The 23,895-nt window shown below is 42.8% G+C and overlaps 1 protein-coding gene across 2 annotated transcripts; it reads right to left on the bottom strand.

The window, feature by feature from the left end:
- Window positions 1–928: 928 nt before the first annotated feature.
- On the bottom strand, window positions 929–23,049 carry LOC120023819 (retinol dehydrogenase 12-like). Of its 2 annotated transcripts, XR_005472762.1 has the most exons (8): window positions 22,815–23,049; window positions 20,591–20,709; window positions 18,769–18,924; window positions 17,148–17,252; window positions 15,384–15,593; window positions 14,939–15,128; window positions 2,737–3,223; window positions 929–2,660 (listed from the first exon to the last, which is right to left on the bottom strand). XR_005472762.1 is itself a non-coding variant. In XM_038967935.1 (7 exons), exons 1-7 carry the CDS (start codon window positions 22,889–22,891, stop codon window positions 3,118–3,120), a joined length of 963 nt encoding a protein of 320 aa, XP_038823863.1. In that variant the 5' UTR covers window positions 22,892–23,049; the 3' UTR covers window positions 929–3,117. The 2 variants fall into 2 exon arrangements, 1 of the variants encoding a protein (XP_038823863.1); XM_038967935.1 differs by having other exon boundaries at window positions 929–3,223.
- Between the last annotated feature and the right edge of the window lie 846 nt (window positions 23,050–23,895).

Below are 23,895 nucleotides of genomic sequence, written 5' to 3'. Positions count from 1 at the left end.
CCCCTATCCCAAATTGCACCCTAGCACCGTTCCCCCTACTCTCCTAACCCCTTAGGCACTCACTTATTGTTGCGCTCTGTCCCCCTATCCCAAATTGCACCCTAGCACCGTTCCCCCTACTCTCCTAACCCCTTAGGCACTCACTTATTGTTGCGCTCTGTCCCCCTATCCCAAATTGCCCCCTAGCACCGTTCACCCTACTCTCCTAACCCCTTAGGCACTCACTTATTGTTGCGCTCTGTCCCCCTATCCCAAATTGCACCCTAGCACCGTTCACCCTACTCTCCTAACCCCTTAGGCACTCACTTATTGTTGCGCTCTGTCCCCCTATCCCAAATTGCACCCTAGCACCGTTCACCCTACTCTCCTAACCCCTTAGGCACTCACTTATTGTTGCGCTCTGTCCCCCTATCCCAAATTGCACCCTAGCACCGTTCACCCTACTCTCCTAACCCCTTAGGCACTCACTTATTGTTGCGCTCTGTCCCCCTATCCCAAATTGCACCCTAGCACCGTTCCCCCTACTCTCCTAACCCCTTAGGCACTCACTTATTGTTGCGCTCTGTCCCCCTATCCCAAATTGCCCCCTAGCACCGTTCACCCTACTCTCCTAACCCCTTAGGCACTCACTTATTGTTGCGCTCTGTCCCCCTATCCCAAATTGCACCCTAGCACCGTTCCCCCTACTCTCCTAACCCCTTAGGCACTCACTTATCTTCCCTGTTGTTCTTCCTTCACTGATGCACTTTACCCTCCTTCTTTATCAGAATATCTGAAACAAGAGTTTATCGCCTATGTAGTCCACTGCTCTGGTCAAAAGTAGTACACAGTGAATAGTTCCATTTGAAATGTACCCAATGACTCTCCCCCCCCCCCCCCCCCCCCTTTCTTTGGTTAAAGAAACAATGTCATCAATTTGGTTGTTATGATTATTGATCACAGGAAATGTGAGGAGTATGATAATTATTTCCTGTCTTAAAGCAGCCATGCTGGAGGGGTAATAACGAATGGTTTCTTATTGGAGGAGGCTGGTGGGAGGAGCTATAGGAGGACAAGCTCGTTGTAATGGCTGAAACTGTATCAAATGTATGACTCCGTTCCAATCACATGCGCCGAATACAACAGGTGTAGACATTACAGTGAAATGCTTACTTACGAGCCCCTAACCAACAATGCAGTTTATTTTTTTAAGTTATTACAATGTGCCTATCCTCCTATAGCGCCTCCAACCAGCCGCCTCTGTTGCGTGCGACACAATTACTAAACATAAACAACTACTACCAGTAGTAGCTAGTAATATTATCTTTATTTACAGATGTAAACATTCAACTCCTGACATGACTGCTATGCAGTTTGGGCACATTTCTGCTCACTTTCCCAAAATTCCCTGTTTTTTTTTTCATAAATACTGGTTGGAGAGGATTCAGGATTTCCTGATTTATTCCCTTTGTAATTCCAGGATTGTTATTAAAAAAATATTGCAACCCTAAAATGTACTAAAAAGGCATGTTTCACATTTGTATAAAAGACATCTTGGTAGCTTAACAATGCTGAGGGGAAAAAGAGCGGGATATAAGAAAGCCTAGAGTGGAAAAGGTCCAAAACAAGGAAACAATAAATCTGATTCCACATGGAGGATAATTTGTCAAATTCCTGTAATTCCCAGAAATCCTGGGTGTTTTGCTTATTCCCCTGTAATTACAGCCATCTTCCAACTAGGATTTTGGAAAACTGGCATTTCGTGAAAGTTACAGGAATTTTGGAACCCCATTTATAATATGATACAAACTCAATCAGCTGGTTTATAATTTACCCTGGTTATGACCCTGGCTAGACCTGGTTACACCCTGGCTAGACCTGGTTACACCCTGGCTAGACCTGGTTATGACCCTGGTTACACCCTGGCTAGACCTGGTTATGACCCTGGCTAGACCTGGTTATGACCCTGGCTAGACCTGGTTATGACCCTGGTTAGACCCTGGCTAGACCTGGTTACACCCTGGCTAGACCTGGTTATGACCCTGGTTACACCCTGGCTAGACCTGGTTACACCCTGGCTAGACCTGGTTACACCCTGGCTAGACCTGGTTACACCCTGGTTAGACCTGGTTACACCCTGGCTCGACCTGGTTATGACCCTGGCTCGACCTGGTTATGACCCTGGCTAGACCTGGTTATGACCCTGGCTAGACCTGGTTATGACCCTGGCTAGACCTGGTTATGACCCTGGCTAGACCTGGTTATGACCCTGGCTAGACCTGGTTATGACCCTGGCTAGACCTGGTTACACCCTGGCTAGACCTGGTTATGACCCTGGCTAGACCTGGTTACACCCTGGCTAGACCTGGTTATGACCCTGGTTACACCCTGGCTAGACCTGGTTACACCCTGGCTCGACCTGGTTATGACCCTGGCTAGACCTGGTTATGACCCTGGCTAGACCTGGTTACACCCTGGCTAGACCTGGTTATGACCCTGGCTAGACCTGGTTATGACCCTGGCTAGACCTGGTTACACCCTGGTTATGACCCTGGTTACACCCTGGCTAGACCTGGTTACACCCTGGCTAGACCTGGTTATGACCCTGGCTAGACCTGGTTATGACCCTGGCTAGACCTGGTTATGACCCTGGCTAGACCTGGTTATGACCCTGGCTAGACCTGGCTAGACCCTGGCTAGACCTGGTTATGACCCTGGCTAGACCCTGGCTAGACCTGGTTATGACCCTGGCTAGACCTGTGACAGAACAATAACGCATTTGATCTTGCAGTTACTATGGTTACTACCATAATGGTGTCTGTATACCTCTATGGTTACTACCCAATTATTCAAGTGCTGTTGGGTTAACTGTAGTTTGAGATTACGTAGTGTCATGAAATGATAAGGCTAAATATGTTCTCCGATTGAAAACAAAGACTCATTAGAGAACATGGCGGCATCCACAATGGCACCCTATTGCCTTTATAGTGCACTACTTTCTAGCATGGCCCTGTGGGCCCTACTGCCGGCTCTTGCTGTAACAATTGAGATTTGGAACAAGGCCATGGTCAAAAGTAGTGCCCTATACAGGGCGTTTGGGGTTGCAGCCCGTGTTTTGATGATAGAGGGTGGTTGAGGTCAGTGGTCCCAGACGACGCCCAGGAGCTCACTGCTGGCGTCCCACAGCTTCCTGGCTGTCTCCTCGTTCCTCCCCTGGGGGGCCACGGAGGCCGGGGCGCAGTCACTGGGAGAGAGAGAGGGGGCATTTTTTATTTAACCAGGTAGGCTAGTTGAGAACAAGTTCTCATTTACAACTGCGACCTGGCCAAGACAAAGCACAGCAGTTCGACACAAACACAGAGTTAAACATGGAGTAAAACAAACATACAGTAGAAAATAGAAAAGGCTATATACAGTGAGTGTAAATGAGGTAAGATAAGGGAGGTAAGGCAATAAATAGGCCATGGTGGCGAAGTAATTACAATATAGTAATTAAACACTGGAATGATAGATGTGCAAGTAGAGATACTGGGGTGCAAAGGAGCAAGATAAATAAATACAGTATGGGGATGAGGTAGTTGGATGGGCTGTTTACAGATAGGCTATGTACAGGTGCAGTGATCTGTGAGCTGCTCTGACAGCTGGTGCTTAAAGCTAGTGAGGGAGATATGAGTCTCCAGCTTCAGAGATTTTTGCAGTTCGTTCCAGTCATTGTTAGGGGGGGCGTGGTTATTATACAGTCACTGTTAGGGGGGCGTGGTTATTATAGTGTCACTTAGGGGGGCGTGGTTATTATACAGTCACTTAGGGGGGCGTGGTTATTATACAGTCACTGTTAGTGGGGCGTGGTTATTATACAGTCACTGTTAGGGGGGCGTGGTTATTATACAGTCACTGTTAGGGGGGCGTGGTTATTATACAGTCACTGTTAGAGGGGGCATGGTTGTTAGGGGGGGCATGGTTATTATACAGTCACTGTTAGGGGGGGCGTGGTTATTATACAGTCACTGTTAGGGGGGGGCGTGGTTATTATACAGTCACTGTTAGGGGGGGGCGTGGTTATTATACAGTCACTGTTAGGGGGGGGCGTGGTTATTATACAGTCACTGTTAGGGGGGGGCGTGGTTATTATACAGTCACTGTTAGGGGGGGCGTGGTTATTATACAGTCACTGTTAGGGGGGGCGTGGTTATTATACAGTCACTGTTAGGGGGGGGGCGTGGTTATTATACAGTCACTGTTAGGGGGTGGGGCGTGGTTATTATACAGTCACTGTTAGGGGGGCGTGGTTATTATACAGTCACTGTTAGAGGGGGCATGGTTGTTAGGGGGGGCATGGTTATTATACAGTCACTGTTAGGGGGGCGTGGTTATTATACAGTCACTGTTAGGGGGGGGGCGTGGTTATTATACAGTCACTGTTTGGGGGGGGCGTGGTTATTATACAGTCACTGTTAGGGGGGGCGTGGTTATTATACAGTCACTGTTAGGGGGGGGCGTGGTTATTATACAGTCACTGTTAGGGGGGCGTGGTTATTATAGTCACTGTTAGGGGGTGGGGCGTGGTTATTATACAGTCACTGTTAGGGGGGCGTGGTTATTATACAGTCACTGTTAGAGGGGGCATGGTTGTTAGCGGGGGCATGGTTATTATACAGTCACTGTTAGGGGGGCGTGGTTATTATACAGTCACTGTTAGGGGGGGGCGTGGTTATTATACAGTCACTGTTTGGGGGGGGCGTGGTTATTATACAGTCACTGTTTGGGGGGGGCGTGGTTATTATACAGTCACTGTTAGGGGGGGCGTGGTTATTATACAGTCACTGTTAGGGGGGGGCGTGGTTATTATACAGTCACTGTTAGGGGGGCGTGGTTATTATAGTCACTGTTAGGGGGTGGGGCGTGGTTATTATACAGTCACTGTTAGGGGGTGGGGCGTGGTTATTATACAGTCACTGTTAGGGGGTGGGGCGTGGTTATTATACAGTCACTGTTAGGGGGTGGGGCGTGGTTATTATACAGTCACTGTTAGGGGGGGGCGTGGTTATTATACAGTCACTGTTAGGGGGGGGCGTGGTTATTATACAGTCACTGTTAGGGGGGGGCGTGGTTATTATACAGTCACTGTTAGGGGGGGGCGTGGTTATTATACAGTCACTGTTAGGGGGTGGCGTGGTTATTATACAGTCACTGTTAGGGGGGGCGTGGTGTGGTTATTATACAGTCACAGTTAGGGGGGGCGTGGTGTGGTTATTATACAGTCACTGTTAGGGGGGCGTGGTTATTATACAGTCACTGTTAGGGGGGCGTGATTATTATACAGTCACTGTTAGGGGGGGGCGTGGTTATTATACAGTCACTGTTAGGGGGGGGCGTGGTTATTATACAGTCACTGTTAGGGGGGGGCGTGGTTATTATACAGTCACTGTTAGGGGGGGCGTGGTTATTATACAGTCACTGTTAGGGGGGGCGTGGTTATTATACAGTCACTGTTAGGGGGGGCGTGGTTATTATACAGTCACTGTTAGGGGGGGCGTGGTTATTATACAGTCACTGTTAGGGGGGGCGTGGTTATTATACAGTCACTGTTAGGGGGGGCGTGGTTATTATACAGTCACTGTTAGGGGGGCGTGGTTATTATACAGTCACTGTTAGGGGGGCGTGGTTATTATACAGTCACTGTTAGGGGGGCGTGGTTATTATACAGTCACTGTTAGGGGGGCGTGGTTATTATACAGTCACTGTTAGGGGGGGCGTGGTTATTATACAGTCACTGTTAGGGGGGGCGTGGTTATTATACAGTCACTGTTAGGGGGGGGGGCGTGGTTATTATACAGTCACTGTTAGGGGGTGGGGCGTGGTTATTATACAGTCACTGTTAGGGGGTGGGGCGTGGTTATTATACAGTCACTGTTAGGGGGTGGGGCGTGGTTATTATACAGTCACTGTTAGGGGGTGGGGCGTGGTTATTATACAGTCACTGTTAGGGTGGGGCGTGGTTATTATACAGTCACTGTTAGGGGGGGGCGTGGTTATTATACAGTCACTTAGGGGGGGGCGTGGTTATTATACAGTCACTGTTAGGGGGGGGTGTGGTTATTATACAGTCACTGTTAGGGGGGCGTGGTTATTATACAGTCACTGTTAGGGGGGCGTGGTTATTATACAGTCACTGTTAGGGGGGGCGTGGTTATTATACAGTCACTGTTAGGGGGGGGGCGTGGTTATTATACAGTCACTGTTAGGGGGGGGGGCGTGGTTATTATACAGTCACTGTTAGGGGGGGGGGGCGTGGTTATTATACAGTCACTGTTAGGGGGGGGGGCGTGGTTATTATACAGTCACTGTTAGGGGGGGGGCGTGGTTATTATACAGTCACTGTTAGGGGGGGGCGTGGTTATTATACAGTCACTGTTAGGGGGGGGCGTGGTTATTATACAGTCACTGTTAGGGGGGGGCGTGGTTATTATACAGTCACTGTTAGGGGGGGCGTGGTTATTATACAGTCACTGTTAGGGGGGGGCGTGGTTATTATACAGTCACTGTTAGGGGGGGGCGTGGTTATTATACAGTCACTGTTAGGGGGGGGCGTGGTTATTATACAGTCACTGTTAGGGGGGGCGTGGTTATTATACAGTCACTGTTAGGGGGGGCGTGGTTATTATACAGTCACTGTTAGGGGGGGGCGTGGTTATTATACAGTCACTGTTAGAGGGGCGTGGTTATTATACAGTCACTGTTAGGGAGAGAGATTTTACAGTAGCCCTGAAGCGCAAAAATATATAAAAAATGTGACTTAGTTGTTCAAATTGTTATTTTGTCTAATTAGGTATTAGTTATGCAGCTGGTCAGACTATGTAATGGTGGCTGCAACCATTCATTCACCGATTCCATCCATTGATGTGATTGACAGTTCTTTGACAGCCTAAAGCACTGCTGCTTCTGAATACCTGAGCAGGTGAGGGAGGGGCAGAGCCTTTTAAAATGTTGTCTGCCTTCTCTCTGGCTCTAATTTGGCTGTGGTACTGCTCAGACAAAAGCTTTGGTCATGCTCTGCCTAGAATATGTTGTTTCCATCATCACTATTTTTTTTAAATTAGGCCTATTCCTTTAATATTTAGCCTACCACACCCACAGTAGCCTATATTCCACTTTCTACCATTAGGATATGTAGTTTCTATTTTGAAGGACTTCAAATTGTATTAACGGATGTTTTTAGGTAGACAATATATAGGCTATACTGTAAAATATATTTTAGTTTTTCTGTGAATAGAAACACCATAATATAAATCTTTAATAAAGTTAAAATATCAGAAATAAATCGTTAATAATAAAGGCCAGTATCATCATCATCTTTTCATAAATTAAAGGGACTAAATCATGTCGAACTGCAGCTGTGAAAAGATTTGCGCATTGAGTGTGGGAAATGCGCTATACAAACTTATTATTACAAAGACAGAAAAATACACATGTAAAAGTTTAATTCCATAAAGTAATATTAGTGGGAATATAGCCATAATATAAACAAGATAAAGGAGAACGGAATATATTTGAAAAGCCTCAAATTGAAAAATATATTGATATGAAGCTGCTCCCATGTGTGGATTCTATTTCTAAAAATGTTAGTGTCCGTTGTGCTGTTATTCTGTGTTTGATTAGAGAAAGAAAGGCTGCCAGTACGGTGCAATAAACCTTAGTGAACTATACTGGACAAAAATATAAAACGCAACATGTTAAAGTGTTGGTTTCATGAGCGGAAATAAAATATCCCATACATACCAAAGAGCTTATTTCTCTAAAATGTTTTGTGCACAAATTTGTTTATATCCCTGTTAGTGAGGATTTCTCCTTTGCCAAGATAATCCACCTGACAGGTGTTGCATATCAAGAAGTTGATTAAACAGCATGATCATTACACAGGTGCACCTTGTTCTGGGGACAATGAAAGGTCACTAAAATGTTCTGTTTTGTCACACAACACAATGCCACAGATGTCTCAAGTGTTTAGGGAGCGTGCAATTGGCATGCTGACTGGAGGAATGTCCACCTGAGCTGTTGCCAGAGAATTTAATGTTAATTTTTCTACCATAAGCCGCCTCCAACGTTGTTTTAGAGAATTTGGCAGTACGTCTAACCGGCCTCACAACAGAAGACCACAAATAACCACGCCAGCCCAGGACCTCCACATCTGGCGTCTTCACCCGTGGGATCGTCTGAGACCAGCCACCCGGACAGCTGATGAAATTGAGGATTATTTCTGTCTGCAAAAAAAAAAAACGTTGTGGGGGGAAACTAATTCTGATTGGCTGCGCCTGGCTCCCCAGTGGGTGGGCCTATGCCCTCCCAGGCCCACCCATGGCTGTACCCCTGCCCAGTTATGTCAAATCCATAGATTAGGGCCCAATGAATTGATTTCAATTGACTGATTTCCTTATATGAACTGTAACTCAGTAAAAAAATTGAAATTGCTGCATGTTGCGTTTATATTTTTGCATATTTACATTAGATGTATAAAAAATACATATAGGAGCAAATCAGCCTGAATATCAAGATGAACAACTGCAACGCGTTTCGACTAGTAATTAATATTCAAATGGCATCTGAAACTTTTCTTAAAAGATCTCTGTCCTCACGAAAAGTTTGTTTTTGGGCTCCATCTACGTTCATTGCCCCAGCTGTGGATACCTACCGACTGGTGTGTAAAGACAAGCTAGAGGCAATAGTCAAATGTCAGGAAGAACTTTACCCGCTCTGAGAAACAAGCCCTTAATCTCCAGAATTACATATCTATAGTTATCATCCCAGCAGTCAAAGGAGGCGCAGTTACTGTACACGACTACACTATCAGACTGAAGTACTCAGGAAACTGATTGATCAGACATTCAATAAGAGACTCGCTACAATCCCCACAAAACAGCTTTTGGCTGTAATCCAATTGACGGTCACCAAGGGAATGCACAATGGTGATATCACCAAAAGAGAACACACATTACTGATATATCAAAAAACAGCTCCACGCCGGTAACCCGCTATCCTTAAAATACGGTTTAATGATCTAAATCCCCGAATGGACAGGGCGAATTTTCTTTGCGATATCAGACCAGGTTTGGCAGAAGGCATGAAGATCTCTGCTCGGTTTCAAATGCCCTGATTGATAAATATGTAACGTTATCGTAACACCAAGAACAGAATCAGACATTAGTTAAACGACTCCACACAACAATTATTGTCCAAATAATCTGCGCGCATCTCACAAATGTTTTTGCCCAGTAGGTGGCTTTTCACTATAGTTTGTGGTGTTTAAAATAGCCTAATCAGTCCTCGTTAGCCTGCGCATAATGATCACGTAGTAATAGTTTATTATTATTGTTGTTGTTATGGTAACTGCTACACGAGGCTATAAAACTACCACAACAAGCTGATCCCCGCAATGGGAGGATTTATTTTCCAACCCGTCCGCCAAATCCAACCGTTACCCACGGTTCTCCCTTATTAAATTAATAGTTTGTCATCGGTGCTATTGAAAATCAGATATCTTCCTTATGTTTCACTAAACCATTAGCAAACACTTCAATGATTAAACGAAGTGTCATCATGAAAGTTTACTCTTCTCTCTACATTTGTTCCCCCTGTTATCGTAGGACTGTAGGCTGTAACAATTTAAACCATTAGGCCTATCACCGACCTCTTTTTGTAGGTGATTCTGGTAGGCTAATAAAAAGGTCTGTTGTTCACTTTCAACAAAAAACAAGCCTATTATCTCTGAAGTTCATTAATTTATTGGTGAGTGATATTTTAACTGTAAGCTTAGGCTACTTCTGCGCATGAGATAACTAGTCCTTCCGATAAATGCCATCTAAGCAATTCCCTTATGATATCACATTACCTCCCTACACGTAGGCTGCGCGTCCATACCGCTAGAGGACGCTTTCCCTAAAGTAAATTGACATAAAATTGCCAAAATTATATAGCCTAATGATCATACTCCTGTCTATACAGAAATACAAATATTTCAAATTAAGCTACTAAAGAATGATTTGGCCACAGGATCAAATCAAACTGTATTGGTCACATACACATGTTATTGCGGGTGTGGCGAAAGGATCTTTTAAAAAAGAATAAGTTGTGGATTGTTTTATTAAATCGCATTGCCTTCAGCCGGAAGGAAAGGAAAGGCAACGCGTGCTGCAAATACCAAATAGATGATTGTTGAGTTGCAGCTGTCAGAGAAAAGTCGAGGCCTCAGCCAGGCATATCACATTAGTGCAAAATACAAATCGCGGGAAAAACATAGTTTGGAAACCAAATGGCTATTGCTGTAAATATAAGACAATTTTTAAAAAACTCTAAATTCGTCTTTTAGTTGTCAAAATGCTCAACTTAATTAAGCAAACAACAATATAGCCTATTTTATTGGCTCCAGCGGAACAATGTCGCCATATCCCTGGTGAGTGCGCACTGCGGATATTCACACTTTATCAATGTTTGGTCATTGCCACAAAAGCTTTTTTAAATGTATTTATATATATATTTTACAATTTCCTCATCCAGTTTAGATGGACGTAATAATTCAATTGGTGTCTGTCTCCCCTTCTTGTACGCCGAGTATATGGACAATGTCGTAATTTGTCGTATTAAAAAAAAGATTCTGCCAAATGTCTCCAGTCATATAAAGTGTAGTAGAATTGAATGAAATGTTTATAAAAAAAGGCCACATTTATCCCGTGCATAGAAAGCAGATATCTGATAAAGGCTAGTCTATTGCCTAGGCCTCCTCTCCTCTTTACGCGCTCAGCCACGCATTGAACGGTCTTTTTTTAGCGAACAGTGATTGAGTTATATTATTAGCCTAAATTATGACTATCCAATCTACTCATCACGAATAGTAGTCTATCTTACATAAGTCTGCAAATGTGATAATGCTTTATCATATAGGTGCATTTTATGGTGGAAATTAACGACTCCAAACTTGATAATTATATTCAATGAATTATATTGAATATAAACCGTTGGTTTTACTTCGTCGCGCACATTTAATTTCTCCATTTAATTCACAATCAGGAACAGCTGTGTTTCGCCCTCCGGCAGTGGTGACGTGTAGGCATATTACTATGAAGCCTTGTGACACTGTCCTACTGAACTCTGTCCTTTATTTAACCAGCTAGGTCAGTTGAGAACAAGTTCTCATTTACAACTGCGACCTGGCCAAGATAAAGCAAAGCAGTGCGACAAAAACAACAACACAGAGTTACACATGGGATAAACAAACAAAAATAACACAACAGAAAAATCTGTAAACAGTGTGTGCAAATGAAGTAGTTTTTTTGAAAAAGCATCCACGCATGGGAGCAGATTCATATCGAAATATTTTTAAATTTGAAGCTTTTAAAATATATTCCATTCTCCTTTATCTTGTTTATATTATGGCTATATTCCCACTAATATTACAGTTTACATATATCTTTATAATAATAATAAGTTTGTATAGCGCATATCCCACTCTCAATGCGCAAATCATTTCACAGCTGCAGTTCGACATGATTTAGTCCCTTTAATTTATGAAAATAAGATGATGATACTGGCCTTTATTATTAACGATTTATTTCTGATATTTTAACTTTATTAAAGATTTATATTATGGTGTTTCTATTCACGAAAAAACTAAAATACATTTTACAGTATAGCCTATATATTGTCTACCTAAAAACATCCGTTAATACAATTTGAAGTTCTTCAAAATAGAAACTACATATCCTAATGGTAGAAAGTGGAATATAGGCTACTGTGGGTGTGGTAGGCTAAATATTACAACGGAATAGGCCTAATTAAAAGACTAGTGATGATGGAAACAACATATTCTAGGCAGAGCATGACCAAAGCTTTTGTCTGAGCAGTACTACAGCCAAATTAGAGCCAGAGAGAAGGCAGACAACATTTAGAAAGGCTCTGCCCCTCCCTCACCTGCTCTGGTATTCAGAAGCAGCAGTGCTTTAGGCTGTCAAAGAACTGTCAATCACATCAATGGATGGAATCGGTGAACGAATGGTTGCAGCCACCATTACATAGTCTGACCAGCTGCATAACTAATGACTAATTAGACAAAATAACAATTAAGTATCTTCTTCAAATGACTTAGTATCGAATTTGAGAGATACTAAGTCATTGAAACGAGAATGTATTTATTATTTTAGTCTTGGGCTTAAGGGCTTCCGTATGTTCTATACAGTCACTTGGGGGGGGGGGGGTAGATTTATACAGTCACTGGGAGGGAGAGAGAGGGGGCAAACCGGGTAGATTCCCAGATAATTAACTGAGATTAAAATGTTTGTCACGTGCACAAGTACAGTGAGATGCCTTTCTTGCTAACTGTAAACCCAGCAACGCAGTAGTCAATGTAGTACTAAAAGAAACATGAGAACAAAAACACACGAGAAAGTAAGAGGGTCAGTTCCAATACCATATTTACAGGGATACTGGTGTGATGGAGGTAGATATGTATAGGGGTAAGGAGACTATATACAGGGTCAGTACCATATTAACAATGTACAGGGATACTGGTGTGATGGAGGTAGATATGTATAGGGGTAAGGAGACTATATACAGGGTCAGTACTATATTAACAATGTACAGGGATACTGGAGTGATGGAGGTATATATGTATAGGGGTAATCATACTATATACAGGGTCAGTACTATATTATCAATGTACAGGGATACTGGAGTGATGGAGGTAGATATGTATAGGGGTAAGGAGACTATATACAGGGTCAGTTCCAATACCATATTTACAGGGATACTGGTGTGATGGAGGTAGATATGTATAGGGGTAAGGAGACTATATACAGGGTCAGTTCCAATACCATATTTACAGGGATACTGGTGTGATGGAGGTAGATATGTATAGGGGTAAGGAGACTATATACAGGGTCAGTACCATATTAACAATGTACAGGGATACTGGTGTGATGGAGGTAGATATGTATAGGGGTAAGGAGACTATATACAGGGTCAGTACTATATTAACAATGTACAGGGATACTGGAGTGATGGAGGTATATATGTATAGGGGTAATCATACTATATACAGGGTCAGTACTATATTATCAATGTACAGGGATACTGGAGTGATGGAGGTAGATATGTATAGGGGTAAGGAGACTATATACAGGGTCAGTTCCAATACCATATTTACAGGGATACTGGTGTGATGGAGGTAGATATGTATAGGGGTAAGGAGACTATATACAGGGTCAGTTCCAATACCATATTTACAGGGATACTGGTGTGATGGAGGTAGATATGTATAGGGGTAAGGAGACTATATACAGGGTCAGTTCCAATACCATATTTACAGGGATACTGGTGTGATGGAGGTAGATATGTATTTATAGGGATAAGGTACCTAGGCGTCAAGATATATGATAAACAAAGTAGCAGCAGCGTAAATGATGATTGTATGTATGTATGCGAGTGTGTGTGTGTGTGTGCATGTAAAGTCCTCCTCTCACGTTTTCCCCTTTGCTTGTGGACTTCAGTGCACAACACAACAGCTGTCTGTGACCAGGCGGAAAAAAAAAAACTCTCCAAGCCAACCCTTCATACCATAACCGCTAACCTCTATACACAGCCTACATTGTTGTTGCCATATTAGCTAACGTCATAGTCAACAAACTAGAACGTGTTAGTAAACCCTCAATCCAATCCATGAGTACAATCACACGGTAGTGTACAGCAAGCAGTTTAGCAGTTACACCGGCAGGCCCCGGTGGCAATGAATTAATAAAACCGGAATCTTCCAAAATCTTGGAAGAGTTGAAATGTTGGATAGCCTTAGACAGCTAGCTAACATACATGGCATTCCTCTCTGTTTGAGTCAGGTTGTTGACTAGGCAAAATTAGCTAGCTAAGTAAGTGAAAAATGCACCAAATATAAATCTCTGCTGCTTCTCCTTAAAAAAAATTGTATAATTTGTTCAAAAATTGTCTTTCTTTGAGTCAACTATTCTCCACATTTTATGCACTGCACTGCAGTGCTAGCTAGCTGTAGCTTATGCTTTCAGTACTAGATTCAACCTCTGATCCTTTGATTGGGTGGACAACATGTCAGTTCATGCTGCAAGAGCTCTGCTAGGTTGGAGGACATCCTCTAGAAGTTGTCATAATTACTGTGTAAGTCTATGGAAGGGGGTAAAAACCATGAGCCTCCTAGGTTTTGAATTGAAGTCAATGTACCCAGAGGAGGACGGAAACTAGCTGTCCTCCGGCTACACCGTGGTGCTACCCTAGAGGGTGCTGTTGGGGTTACTGTAGACCTTATTGAAAAACAGTATGTTTTAATCAGTTATTTGGTGACAGGAATATATTTAGTATAGTTTTATATAAAAAGGATAACTTCAAAAAAAAAACACACCATTTTTTGGAAATTCTGTGAGTAGGATGGACCTCTGAGGAGCCTCCACTGATATAATCTAGAGCCAAGCTTGTTGACTTTAAATCCAAGGGTATCCTGCTATTGGACACACTTATTGAATTATGCAACAGAACGTGACAACAACAGTAATTAGTGAGTCACGTTCTTGGATTGTTGCGGCCCTGATCCACCCATTTATGTTAATCTATTAAAATATGCAAATATACCCATTGTATTTATGCAAATTAAGCACACTTTTCTTGATTTTAACACAATATTTTTTTAAATGCCTGATATCATTAGAAAATGTCTATATGAGTGCATTCTAAGAAAACAAAATTATAAATTTTACAATAAATTGAAAACCTGAATCCCAACGCTTTAATTCCATAATTGCTATAATTCAGTCGATATCTGACGGATTATAAACATTTAAAAAGTTTGGAGTATCTTCATCCATTGTTCAACTGCATTTATTAGAATTGTTTTGAATCTAACCTGGGTCAGGGACTGAAGGTGCTACATACTGTAGCATAATCTCTACCTCACCTGAAGTGTTTCCCGGTGAGGGAGTGCAGTTCCTCTGCCACGGCGCAGTAGATGGATGTCTGGGCCCCTTCCCGAGGGCTCTTCAGGAACAAGGAGAACAGGGAGAACAGCAGAGACATGACGGTGGAATGGCGGACCAGCTCAGAGCGCACCAACCCCGGGTGGACGGAGTTTACAGTCACACTGGAACCTGGGAGGGAGGAGGAAGTGTTACCATGGGGACAGTGTTTCTTCAAGATCATCTTCTGTGTGAGAACGTTTTAGATGACCGTATGTTGCTAAGCAACTTCATAACTGTCATTTTGCCTTTCTGATCATGTATTTTGTGTATGTGTTTTCTGACTGAAAACTCTTCACTAACCCTTGGTTTCTCTTCTGTGTTTTCTGATCCATTATCCAACAAATGTGGCAGGTTGCCATTCTCTCTCCCCCTCCCCCAGCCTACCTTTGAGTCTGCGGGCCAGCTCCCTAGCGAACAGAAGGTTGGCCAGCTTGCTCTGGCAGTATGCTAGGCCGCTGTTGTAGCTGCCCTGGCTGAGGAGGTCATGGAAGCGGATCCAGCCAACGTTATGAGCCAGGGAAGAAACCACGACGATACGGGCCGGAGCGCTGCGCTTCAGCAGACCAATCAGGAGGTACGTCAACAGGAAGTGACCTATCAGGAGTAAACAACAACGCAATCAGTTGCCTTGTCAGAAAGTGGGGGAGTGGCAATCTTTACCAAGGGTCACCGTCAGTGCTCGGTTGTCTCCCACTTGACCAAGTCCTAAAGTAATGGGACTCCCTACATTTTTCTCAGATTATTACCAATCCCACAAGGTATGACTCCAAACACCCAGAAAAGGCTACTGTCCTCAATGTTATCCCCACAAAAAAAATCCTTATAGGTATTAACTGTCCATGTCCCTTAATGTTGATGATGTGGTTGTTACTGACAAGAAGCACATGGCTGAGCTCTTTAATCACCACTTCATTAAGTCAGGATTTCTATTTGACTCAGCCATGCCTCCTTGCCCGTCCAACATTTCCTCATCTCCCACCCCTTCTAATGCGACTAGTCCCGATGCTCCTCCCTCTTTTTCCCCTGCCCCACTACAAAGTTTCTCCCTGCAGGCGGTCACTGAGTCCGAGGTGCTAAAGGAGCTCCTTAAACTTGACCCCGAAAAAACCATCTGGGTCAGATGGTTTAGACCCTTTTTTCTTCAAGGTTGCTGCCCCTATCATCGCCAAGCATATCTCTGACCTTTTTAACCTGTCTCTCCTCTCTGGGGAGGTTCCTATTGCTTATAAGGCAGCCACGGTTAGTCCTTTACTGGCTTTCTTGAGGTCTATAGTATTCTCTCTGGTATGCAATCTGGTTTCCGCTCAGGTTATGGATGTGTCACTGCAACCTTAAAGGTTGTCAATGATGTCACCTTTGCCCTTGATTCTAAGCAATGTTGTGCTGCTATTTTTATTGACTTGGCCAAAGCTTTTGATACGGTAGACCATTCCATTCTTGTGGGCCGGCTAAGGAGTATTGGTGTCTCTGAGGGGTCTTTGGCCTGGTTTGCTAACTACCTCTCTCAAAGAGTGAGGCCACTGCCTGTCACCAAGGTAGTACCCCGAGGCTCGATCCTAGGCCCCACCCTCTTCTCAATTTACATCAACAACATAGCTCAGGCGATAGGAAGGTCTCTCATCCATTTATATGCAGATGATACTGTCTTATACTCAGCTGTCCCCTCCCCGGATTTTGTGTTAAACGCTCTAAAACAAAGCTTTCTTAGTGTCCAACAAGCTTTCTCTGCCCTTAACCTTGTTCTGAACACCTCCAAAACAAAGGCCATGTGGTTTGGTAAGAAGAATGCCCCTCCCCCCACCGGTGTGACTACTACCTCTGAGGGTTTGGAACTTGAAGTAGTCACCTCATACAAGTACTTGGGAGTATGGCTAGACGGTACACTGTCCTTCTCTCAGCATATATGAAAGCTGCAGGCTAAGGTTAAATCTAGACTTGGTTTCCTCTATTGTAATCGCTCCTCTTTCACCCGAGCTGCCAAACTAACCCTGATTCAGATGACCATCCTACCCATGCTAGATTACGGAGACGTAATTTATAGATTGGCAGGTAAGGGTGCTCTCGAGCGGGCTAGATGTTCTTTACTATTTCTCCCGTAGGAGTCCTTGATTTCGGATCCCACCCAGGACATCAGCGTCTCTGTCTCACCCAGGTGGTTGACCCCCAGCTGCATCTCGAAGCCGTCTTTGGTCTTCACGTAAGGACACATCATGACCCCAGCATTGTTGATCAGGATGTGGAGGTGGTTGACCTCTACAGGGGGTCAGAGTCAATATTATACCGTTTTTTTACAGACGAGTAAACACATAATGAGAGCTTATTAATTATGAATAACTAATAAATACTGTAATAATGAGTGCTTTTTAATAACTAATAAATACTGTAATAATGAGTGCTTGTTAATAACTAATAAATACTGTAATAATGAGTGTTTGTTAATAACTAATAACACTATAATAAATACTGTAATAATGAGTGTTTGTTAACTAATAAATACTGTAATAATGAGTTTGTTAATAACTAATAAATAAGTTAAATACTGTAATAATGAGTGCTTGTTAATAACTAATAAATACTGTAATAATGAGTGCTTGTTAATAACTAATAAATACTGTAATAATGAGTGCTTGTTAATAACTTATAAATACTGTAATAATGAGTGTTTGTTAATAACTAATAACACTATAATAAATACTGTAATAATGAGTGTTTGTTAACTAATAAATACTGTAATAATGAGTGTTTGTTAATAACTAATAACACTATAATAAATACTGTAATAATGAGTGTTTGTTAATAACAAATAAATACTGTAATAATGAGTGTGTTAATAACTAATAAATACTGTAATAATGAGTGCTTGTTAATAACTAATAAATACTGTAATAATGAGTGTTTGTTAATAACTAATAAATACTGTAATAATGAGTGCTTGTTAACTAATAAATACTGTAATAATGAGTGCTTGTTAACTAATAAATACTGTAATAATGAGTGCTTGTTAATAACTAATAAATACTGTAATAATGAGTGCTTGTTAACTAATAAATACTGTAATAATGAGTGCTTGTTAATAACTAATAAATACTGTAATAATGAGTGTTTGTTAGTAACTAAACACTAATAAATACTGTAATAATGAGTGCTTGTTAATAACTAATAAATACTGTAATAATGAGTGTTTGTTAGTAACTAAACACTAATAAATACTGTAATAATGAGTGCTTGTTAATAACTAATAACACTATAATAAATGCTGTCATAATAGTGTAATAACAACATGTAAAGGTCACATGGCCTGCGCCCCAAATGCCACCTTATTTAGACCTCTATGGGCCCTGGTCAAAAGTAGCGCACTACATAGGGAATAGGGCTCTGGTCTAAAGTAGTGCACTATATAGGGAATAGGGTTCTATAGGGCTCTGGCCTAAAGTAGCGCACTACATAGGGAATAGGGTTCTATAGGGACCTGGTCAAAAGTAGTGCACTATATAGGGAATAGGGTTCTATAGGGCTCTGGTCTAAAGTAGCGCACTACATAGGGAATAGGGTTCTATAGGGCTCTGGTCTAAAGTAGTGCACTACATAGGGAATAGGGTTCTATAGGGCCCTGGTCAAAAGTAGTGCACTATATAGGGAATAGGGTTCTATAGGGCTCTGGTCTAAAGTAGTGCACTACATAGGGAATAGGGTTCTATAGGGCTCTGGTCTAAAGTAGTGCACTACATAGGGAGCTATTTGAGAAGCATCTGTGAAGTAGTAGGTTGACCTCGGAGGAAGCGTTGTACGAAGGCCCGTATGGAGCTGGTATCAGCCAGGTCCAGCTCTCGAACCTCTACGTTTGCCTCGCAGTAGATACGTCGTATCGATGCTGCGGCCTCCTCACCCTTCTCCACATCTCTGCACGCCATGATCACCCTGGCACCTGGAAATAGACAATAAATCAGCATAGATGACACAGTTCCTTTTAAAAAGACCACCTCTCCTCTTCCTTTACTTCCTTCTATCGTTATTGTTGAGGTCATGAAGGACAGGAGGTAAGGAAAGGAGGTAAGGACAGGAATGAGGACACACTATGAATTACTATTAGGATGAAGACCAGGTGTGCGTACCAAATGGGACTATATGCATTACTGTTGACCAAGGGCCCAGAGTAGTGCACTAAATAAGGAAAAGGGCCCAGAGTAGTGCACTAAATAAGGAAAAGGTCCCAGAGTAGTGCACTAAATAAGGAAAATGGTCCCAGAGTAGTGCACTAAATAAGGAAAATGGGCCCAGAGTAGTGCACCAAATAAGGAAAAGGTCCCAGAGTAGTGCACTAAATAAGGAAAATGGTCCCAGAGTAGTGCACTAAATAAGGAAAATGGGCCCAGAGTAGTGCACTAAATAAGGAAAATGGTCCCAGAGTAGTGCACCAAATAAGGAAAATGGTCCCAGAGTAGTGCACCAAATAAGGAAAATGGGCCCAGAGTAGTGCACCAAATAAGGAAAAGGGCCCAGAGTAGTGCACTAAATAAGGAAAAGGTCCCAGAGTAGTGCACTAAATAAGGAAAATGGGCCCAGAGTAGTGCACTAAATAAGAAAAATGGTCCCAGAGTAGTGCACCAAATAAGGAAAAGGTCCCAGAGTAGTGCACTAAATAAGGAAAATGGTCCCAGAGTAGTGCACCAAATAAGGAAAATGGGCCCAGAGTAGTGCACCAAATAAGGAAAAGGTCCCAGAGTAGTGCACTAAATAAGGAAAAGGTCCCAGAGTAGTGCACTAAATAAGGAAAAGGTCCCAGAGTAGTGCACCAAATAAGGAAAAGGTCCTAGAGTAGTGCACTAAATAAGGAAAATGGTCCCAGAGTAGTGCACTAAATAAGGAAAAGGTCCCAGAGTAGTGCACCAAATAAGGAAAAGGTCCTAGAGTAGTGCACTAAATAAGGAAAATGGTCCCAGAGTAGTGCACTAAATAAGGAAAATGGTCCCAGAGTAGTGCACTAAATAAGGAAAATGGTCCCAGAGTAGTGCACTAAATAAGGAAAAGGCCCTAGAGTAGTGCACCAAATAAGGAAAAGGTCCCAGAGTAGTGCACTAAATAAGGAAAATGGTCCCAGAGTAGTGCACTAAATAAGGAAAAGGTCCCAGAGTAGTGCACCAAATAAGGAAAAGGTCCTAGAGTAGTGCACTAAATAAGGAAAATGGTCCCAGAGTAGTGCACTAAATAAGGAAAATGGTCCCAGAGTAGTGCACTAAATAAGGAAAATGGTCCCAGAGTAGTGCATTAAATAAGGAAAATGGTCCCAGAGTAGTGCACTAAATAAGGAAAATGGTCCCAGAGTAGTGCACTAAATAAGGAAAATGGTCCCAGAGTAGTGCACTAAATAAGGAAAAGGTCCCAGAGTAGTGCACTAAATAAGGAAAATGGTCCCAGAGTAGTGCACTAAATAAGGAAAAGATTCAATTTGAGCCTGTTTCTTTACTTAATCTCCACCGGTTGACAATATCTTTGTGATGATGAATGTAAGGAGGCAAGGAAAGGAGACAAGGAATAGACTCCACACCATGTATGACTATCAGGATATGGCCTTGTATGTGTGAGTCAGTCACCTCTGATAGCCAGGTCCAGGGCAGTCTCCTTCCCAATACCAGTGTTGGCTCCAGTAATCAGGACTGTCTTCCCGTCCAACCGGGCCATAGACATACATGTTCCACCTGCAGAGTATTTCCTGGACAGACAGGAAATATACCGGTGTCATTATCTCAAATCCAACGTTTGTAGCTGTTCTGTCTATATTGGTAAGGTTGGCACTGGCACATTGTGAAATGTTCACACAGACTGCGTTACAAAATGGCTCCCTATTCTCCATATAGAGCTCTACTGTTGACCAGGGATCATAGAGCTCTACTGTTGACCAGGGATCATAGAGCTCTACTGTTGACCAGGGATCATAGAGCTCTACTGTTGACCAGGGATCATAGAGCTCTACTGTTGACCAGGGATCATAGAGCTCTACTGTTGACCAGGGATCATAGGGCTCTACTGTTGACCAGGGATCATAGAGCTCTACTGTTGACCAGGGATCATAGAGCTCTACTGTTGACCAGGGATCATAGGGCTCTACTGTTGACCAGGGATCATAGAGCTCTACTGTTGACCAGGGATCATAGAGCTCTACTGTTGACCAGGGATCATAGAGCTCTACTGTTGACCAGGGATCATAGAGCTCTACTGTTGACCAGGGATCATAGAGCTCTACTGTTGACCAGGGATCATAGGGCTCTACTGTTGACCAGGGATCATAGGGCTCTACTGTTGACCAGGGCTCTACTGTTGACCAGGGATCATAGAGCTCTACTGTTGACCAGGGATCATAGGGCTCTACTGTTGACCAGGGCTCTACTGTTGACCAGGGCCCATAGAGCTCTACTGTTGACCAGGGATCATAGGGCTCTACTGTTGACCAGGGCTCTACTGTTGACCAGGGATCATAGAGCTCTACTGTTGACCAGGGATCATAGGGCTCTACTGTTGACCAGGGCTCTACTGTTGACCAGGGATCATAGAGCTCTACTGTTGACCAGGGATCATAGAGCTCTACTGTTGACCAGGGATCATAGAGCTCTACTGTTGACCAGGGATCATAGGGCTCTACTGTTGACCAGGGTTCATAGGGCTCTACTGTTGACCAGGGTTCATAGGGCTCTACTGTTGACCAGGGATCATAGAGCTCTACTGTTGACCAGGGATCATAGAGCTCTACTGTTGACCAGGGTTCATAGAGCTCTACTGTTGACCAGGGATCATAGGGGCACTACTGTTGACCAGGGCTCTACTGTTGACCTGGGATCATAGAGCTCTACTGTTGACCAGGGATCATAGGGCTCTACTGTTGACCAGGGATCATAGAGCTCTACTGTTGACCAGGGCTCTACTGTTGACCAGGGATCATAGAGCTCTACTGTTGACCAGGGTTCATAGGGCTCTACTGTTGACCAGGGATCATAGAGCTCTACTGTTGACCAGGGTTCATAGGGCTCTACTGTTGACCAGGGATCATAGAGCTCTACTGTTGACCAGGGTTCATAGGGGCACTATATAGGGAATAGGCTGCCTTTTTGGATGCACCCCCAGGCTACACAGAAAAGAAATTACTAGTTAAAAATTGTATAAATTTCTTGGGGGGGGAATTGATTATTTATTACTTTTATTTACTATTTAACATGAAACATATTGTTCCTCAATATGCAAGGATCAATCTGGCAACAATGATCAAACATTAACTCGTCCAACAGTTACACCACAAAGCCTGGCTAGGTACCGATTAACCAATGGCTCGCGGAAACATCATTTAACCTCCAACCACGCGCGCAACGCTTCTTATGCGTAATCATGAATATGATAGCGCTCGAGCCTACTCTTTGTGCATTATTCAGCAGTACGGGTCGCCTGACAATGACAATCATTGTTCGACTAATTAGGGCAATATGAGATGCCTATAATTCACAATTGGACCATATTCAATTGACAGTGCATTTCGAGCCTTTAGTCCAAACATCAACAGATTCGTGGTGTCCTGGAGAAGGTTGTCTTCGTTATGGGGGGGGGGGAAATGTTTCTTTAGGTTTTATTATTGCAGAGAAATAATATATATATTTTTTATCATCAACACTGATGTCGATTCATTTAGCGACCCAATTGCCGGTCACAATCTCTTCGTTTTTCGGTAGCCTGACAATGACAATCATTGTTCGACTAATTAGGCAATATGAGATTCCAAGCATAGTAGCGGTGCATCGGCTATAGCCTTGAACATACACTGCTCATTCTTACCTAATGTGGGGTGCGAATAAAACCACGAGCAGCGCGACAACCACAAGACCTGCGACAATCAATACGAGCACCATCATGACACGAATCCTCTCTCTCTCTCTCTCTCTCTCTCTCTCTCTCTCTCTCTCTCTCTCTCTCTCTCGCTCTCTCTCTCTCTCTCTCTCTCTCTCTCTCTCTTCACTGTTGTTCCATCATGGTTCTGTGTTCCAGCGACCACACAGCTGATCTGAGATGTCATACTTTATGGTGAAGTGTAGGTGGATGGGGTTGTGTCACATGCTCGTTCAATGGAACCTGGGATTGTAGTTTTCTTTCCATATTAATTATGGATTTTTTTTTAAATGATGTTTTAAAGAAAACGAAAGTGAAGTTGAATCTAATAACTGCTATTTGGTTTGTAAGATACTAGTCTATATATTAACCCTCAGATGAAAACAATAATTGATCTGAAAGATGGTAAATATATCAGTTATGATTATTACAAAAACGACATTGACCACAATGCACCAGGGAAAGTTACCCGTTCAAAGCCCGTATATAAATATCTAACATATTATTTCAGTTTAACCACAATTTTTTTAACCATTATTCATATTAGAAGTATACAACATACGCTGCCGTCATACATTTTAAGTTACTTTGATTTAAAAGCATGTACTTGACATTTCATTTGTGATAATTGGGCAGGATATTGACTTCAGGCAGGCAGTAACGCTAGACACGTGACACAAGATCACCAGAATGCGGAAAGAGTCCCGAGGATCTTGTTAGGGGGTTTAGGGTTTATCAACAAAGCGTATAAGCGGCAATTAAACGGTTTAATTTTCTAATATTTGGGCGTTTGTGTTGTCAAGGAAGAAACGGACAATTGAAAACACAAACCCTGCTGCTAAAATAAAAGCAAAATGTCATCGGAAGAGTTTGAAAAGCTGCAGGAGATCTTCAAATCCCTTTATGACGAACTGAAGTTGATGCCCGACAGATTACTGAAATGTCAAGGAGGTAAAAAAACAGTTGAATTTACATTTGTAACTGTAAATATGTATTTTGCATTCTAAATACCTCTCTAATCCACTACCAT

Source organism: Salvelinus namaycush, chromosome 28, assembly GCF_016432855.1.
Source record: "Salvelinus namaycush isolate Seneca chromosome 28, SaNama_1.0, whole genome shotgun sequence".
NCBI classification, from domain to species: Eukaryota; Metazoa; Chordata; class Actinopteri; order Salmoniformes; family Salmonidae; genus Salvelinus; species Salvelinus namaycush.
Note: the sequence above shows the minus strand (reverse complement) of the source record. Positions and strands in the feature narration are given on the sequence as shown.

What these genes read in the sequence shown, in the direction of transcription:
- LOC120023819 (XM_038967935.1), bottom strand. Translation starts at nt 22,891, where the DNA reads ATGATGGTGCTCGTATTGATTGTCGCAGGTCTTGTGGTTGTCGCGCTG. An exon ending in CCTGGACCTGGCTATCAGAG is followed by an intron (nt 18,925 to 20,590) that starts GTGACTGACTCA and finishes GTCTATTTCCAG; the next exon opens with GTGCCAGGGTGATCATGGCG. An exon ending in CTCACCGGGAAACACTTCAG is followed by an intron (nt 3,224 to 14,938) that starts GTGAGGTAGAGA and finishes TCTCTCTCCCAG; the next exon opens with TGACTGCGCCCCGGCCTCCG.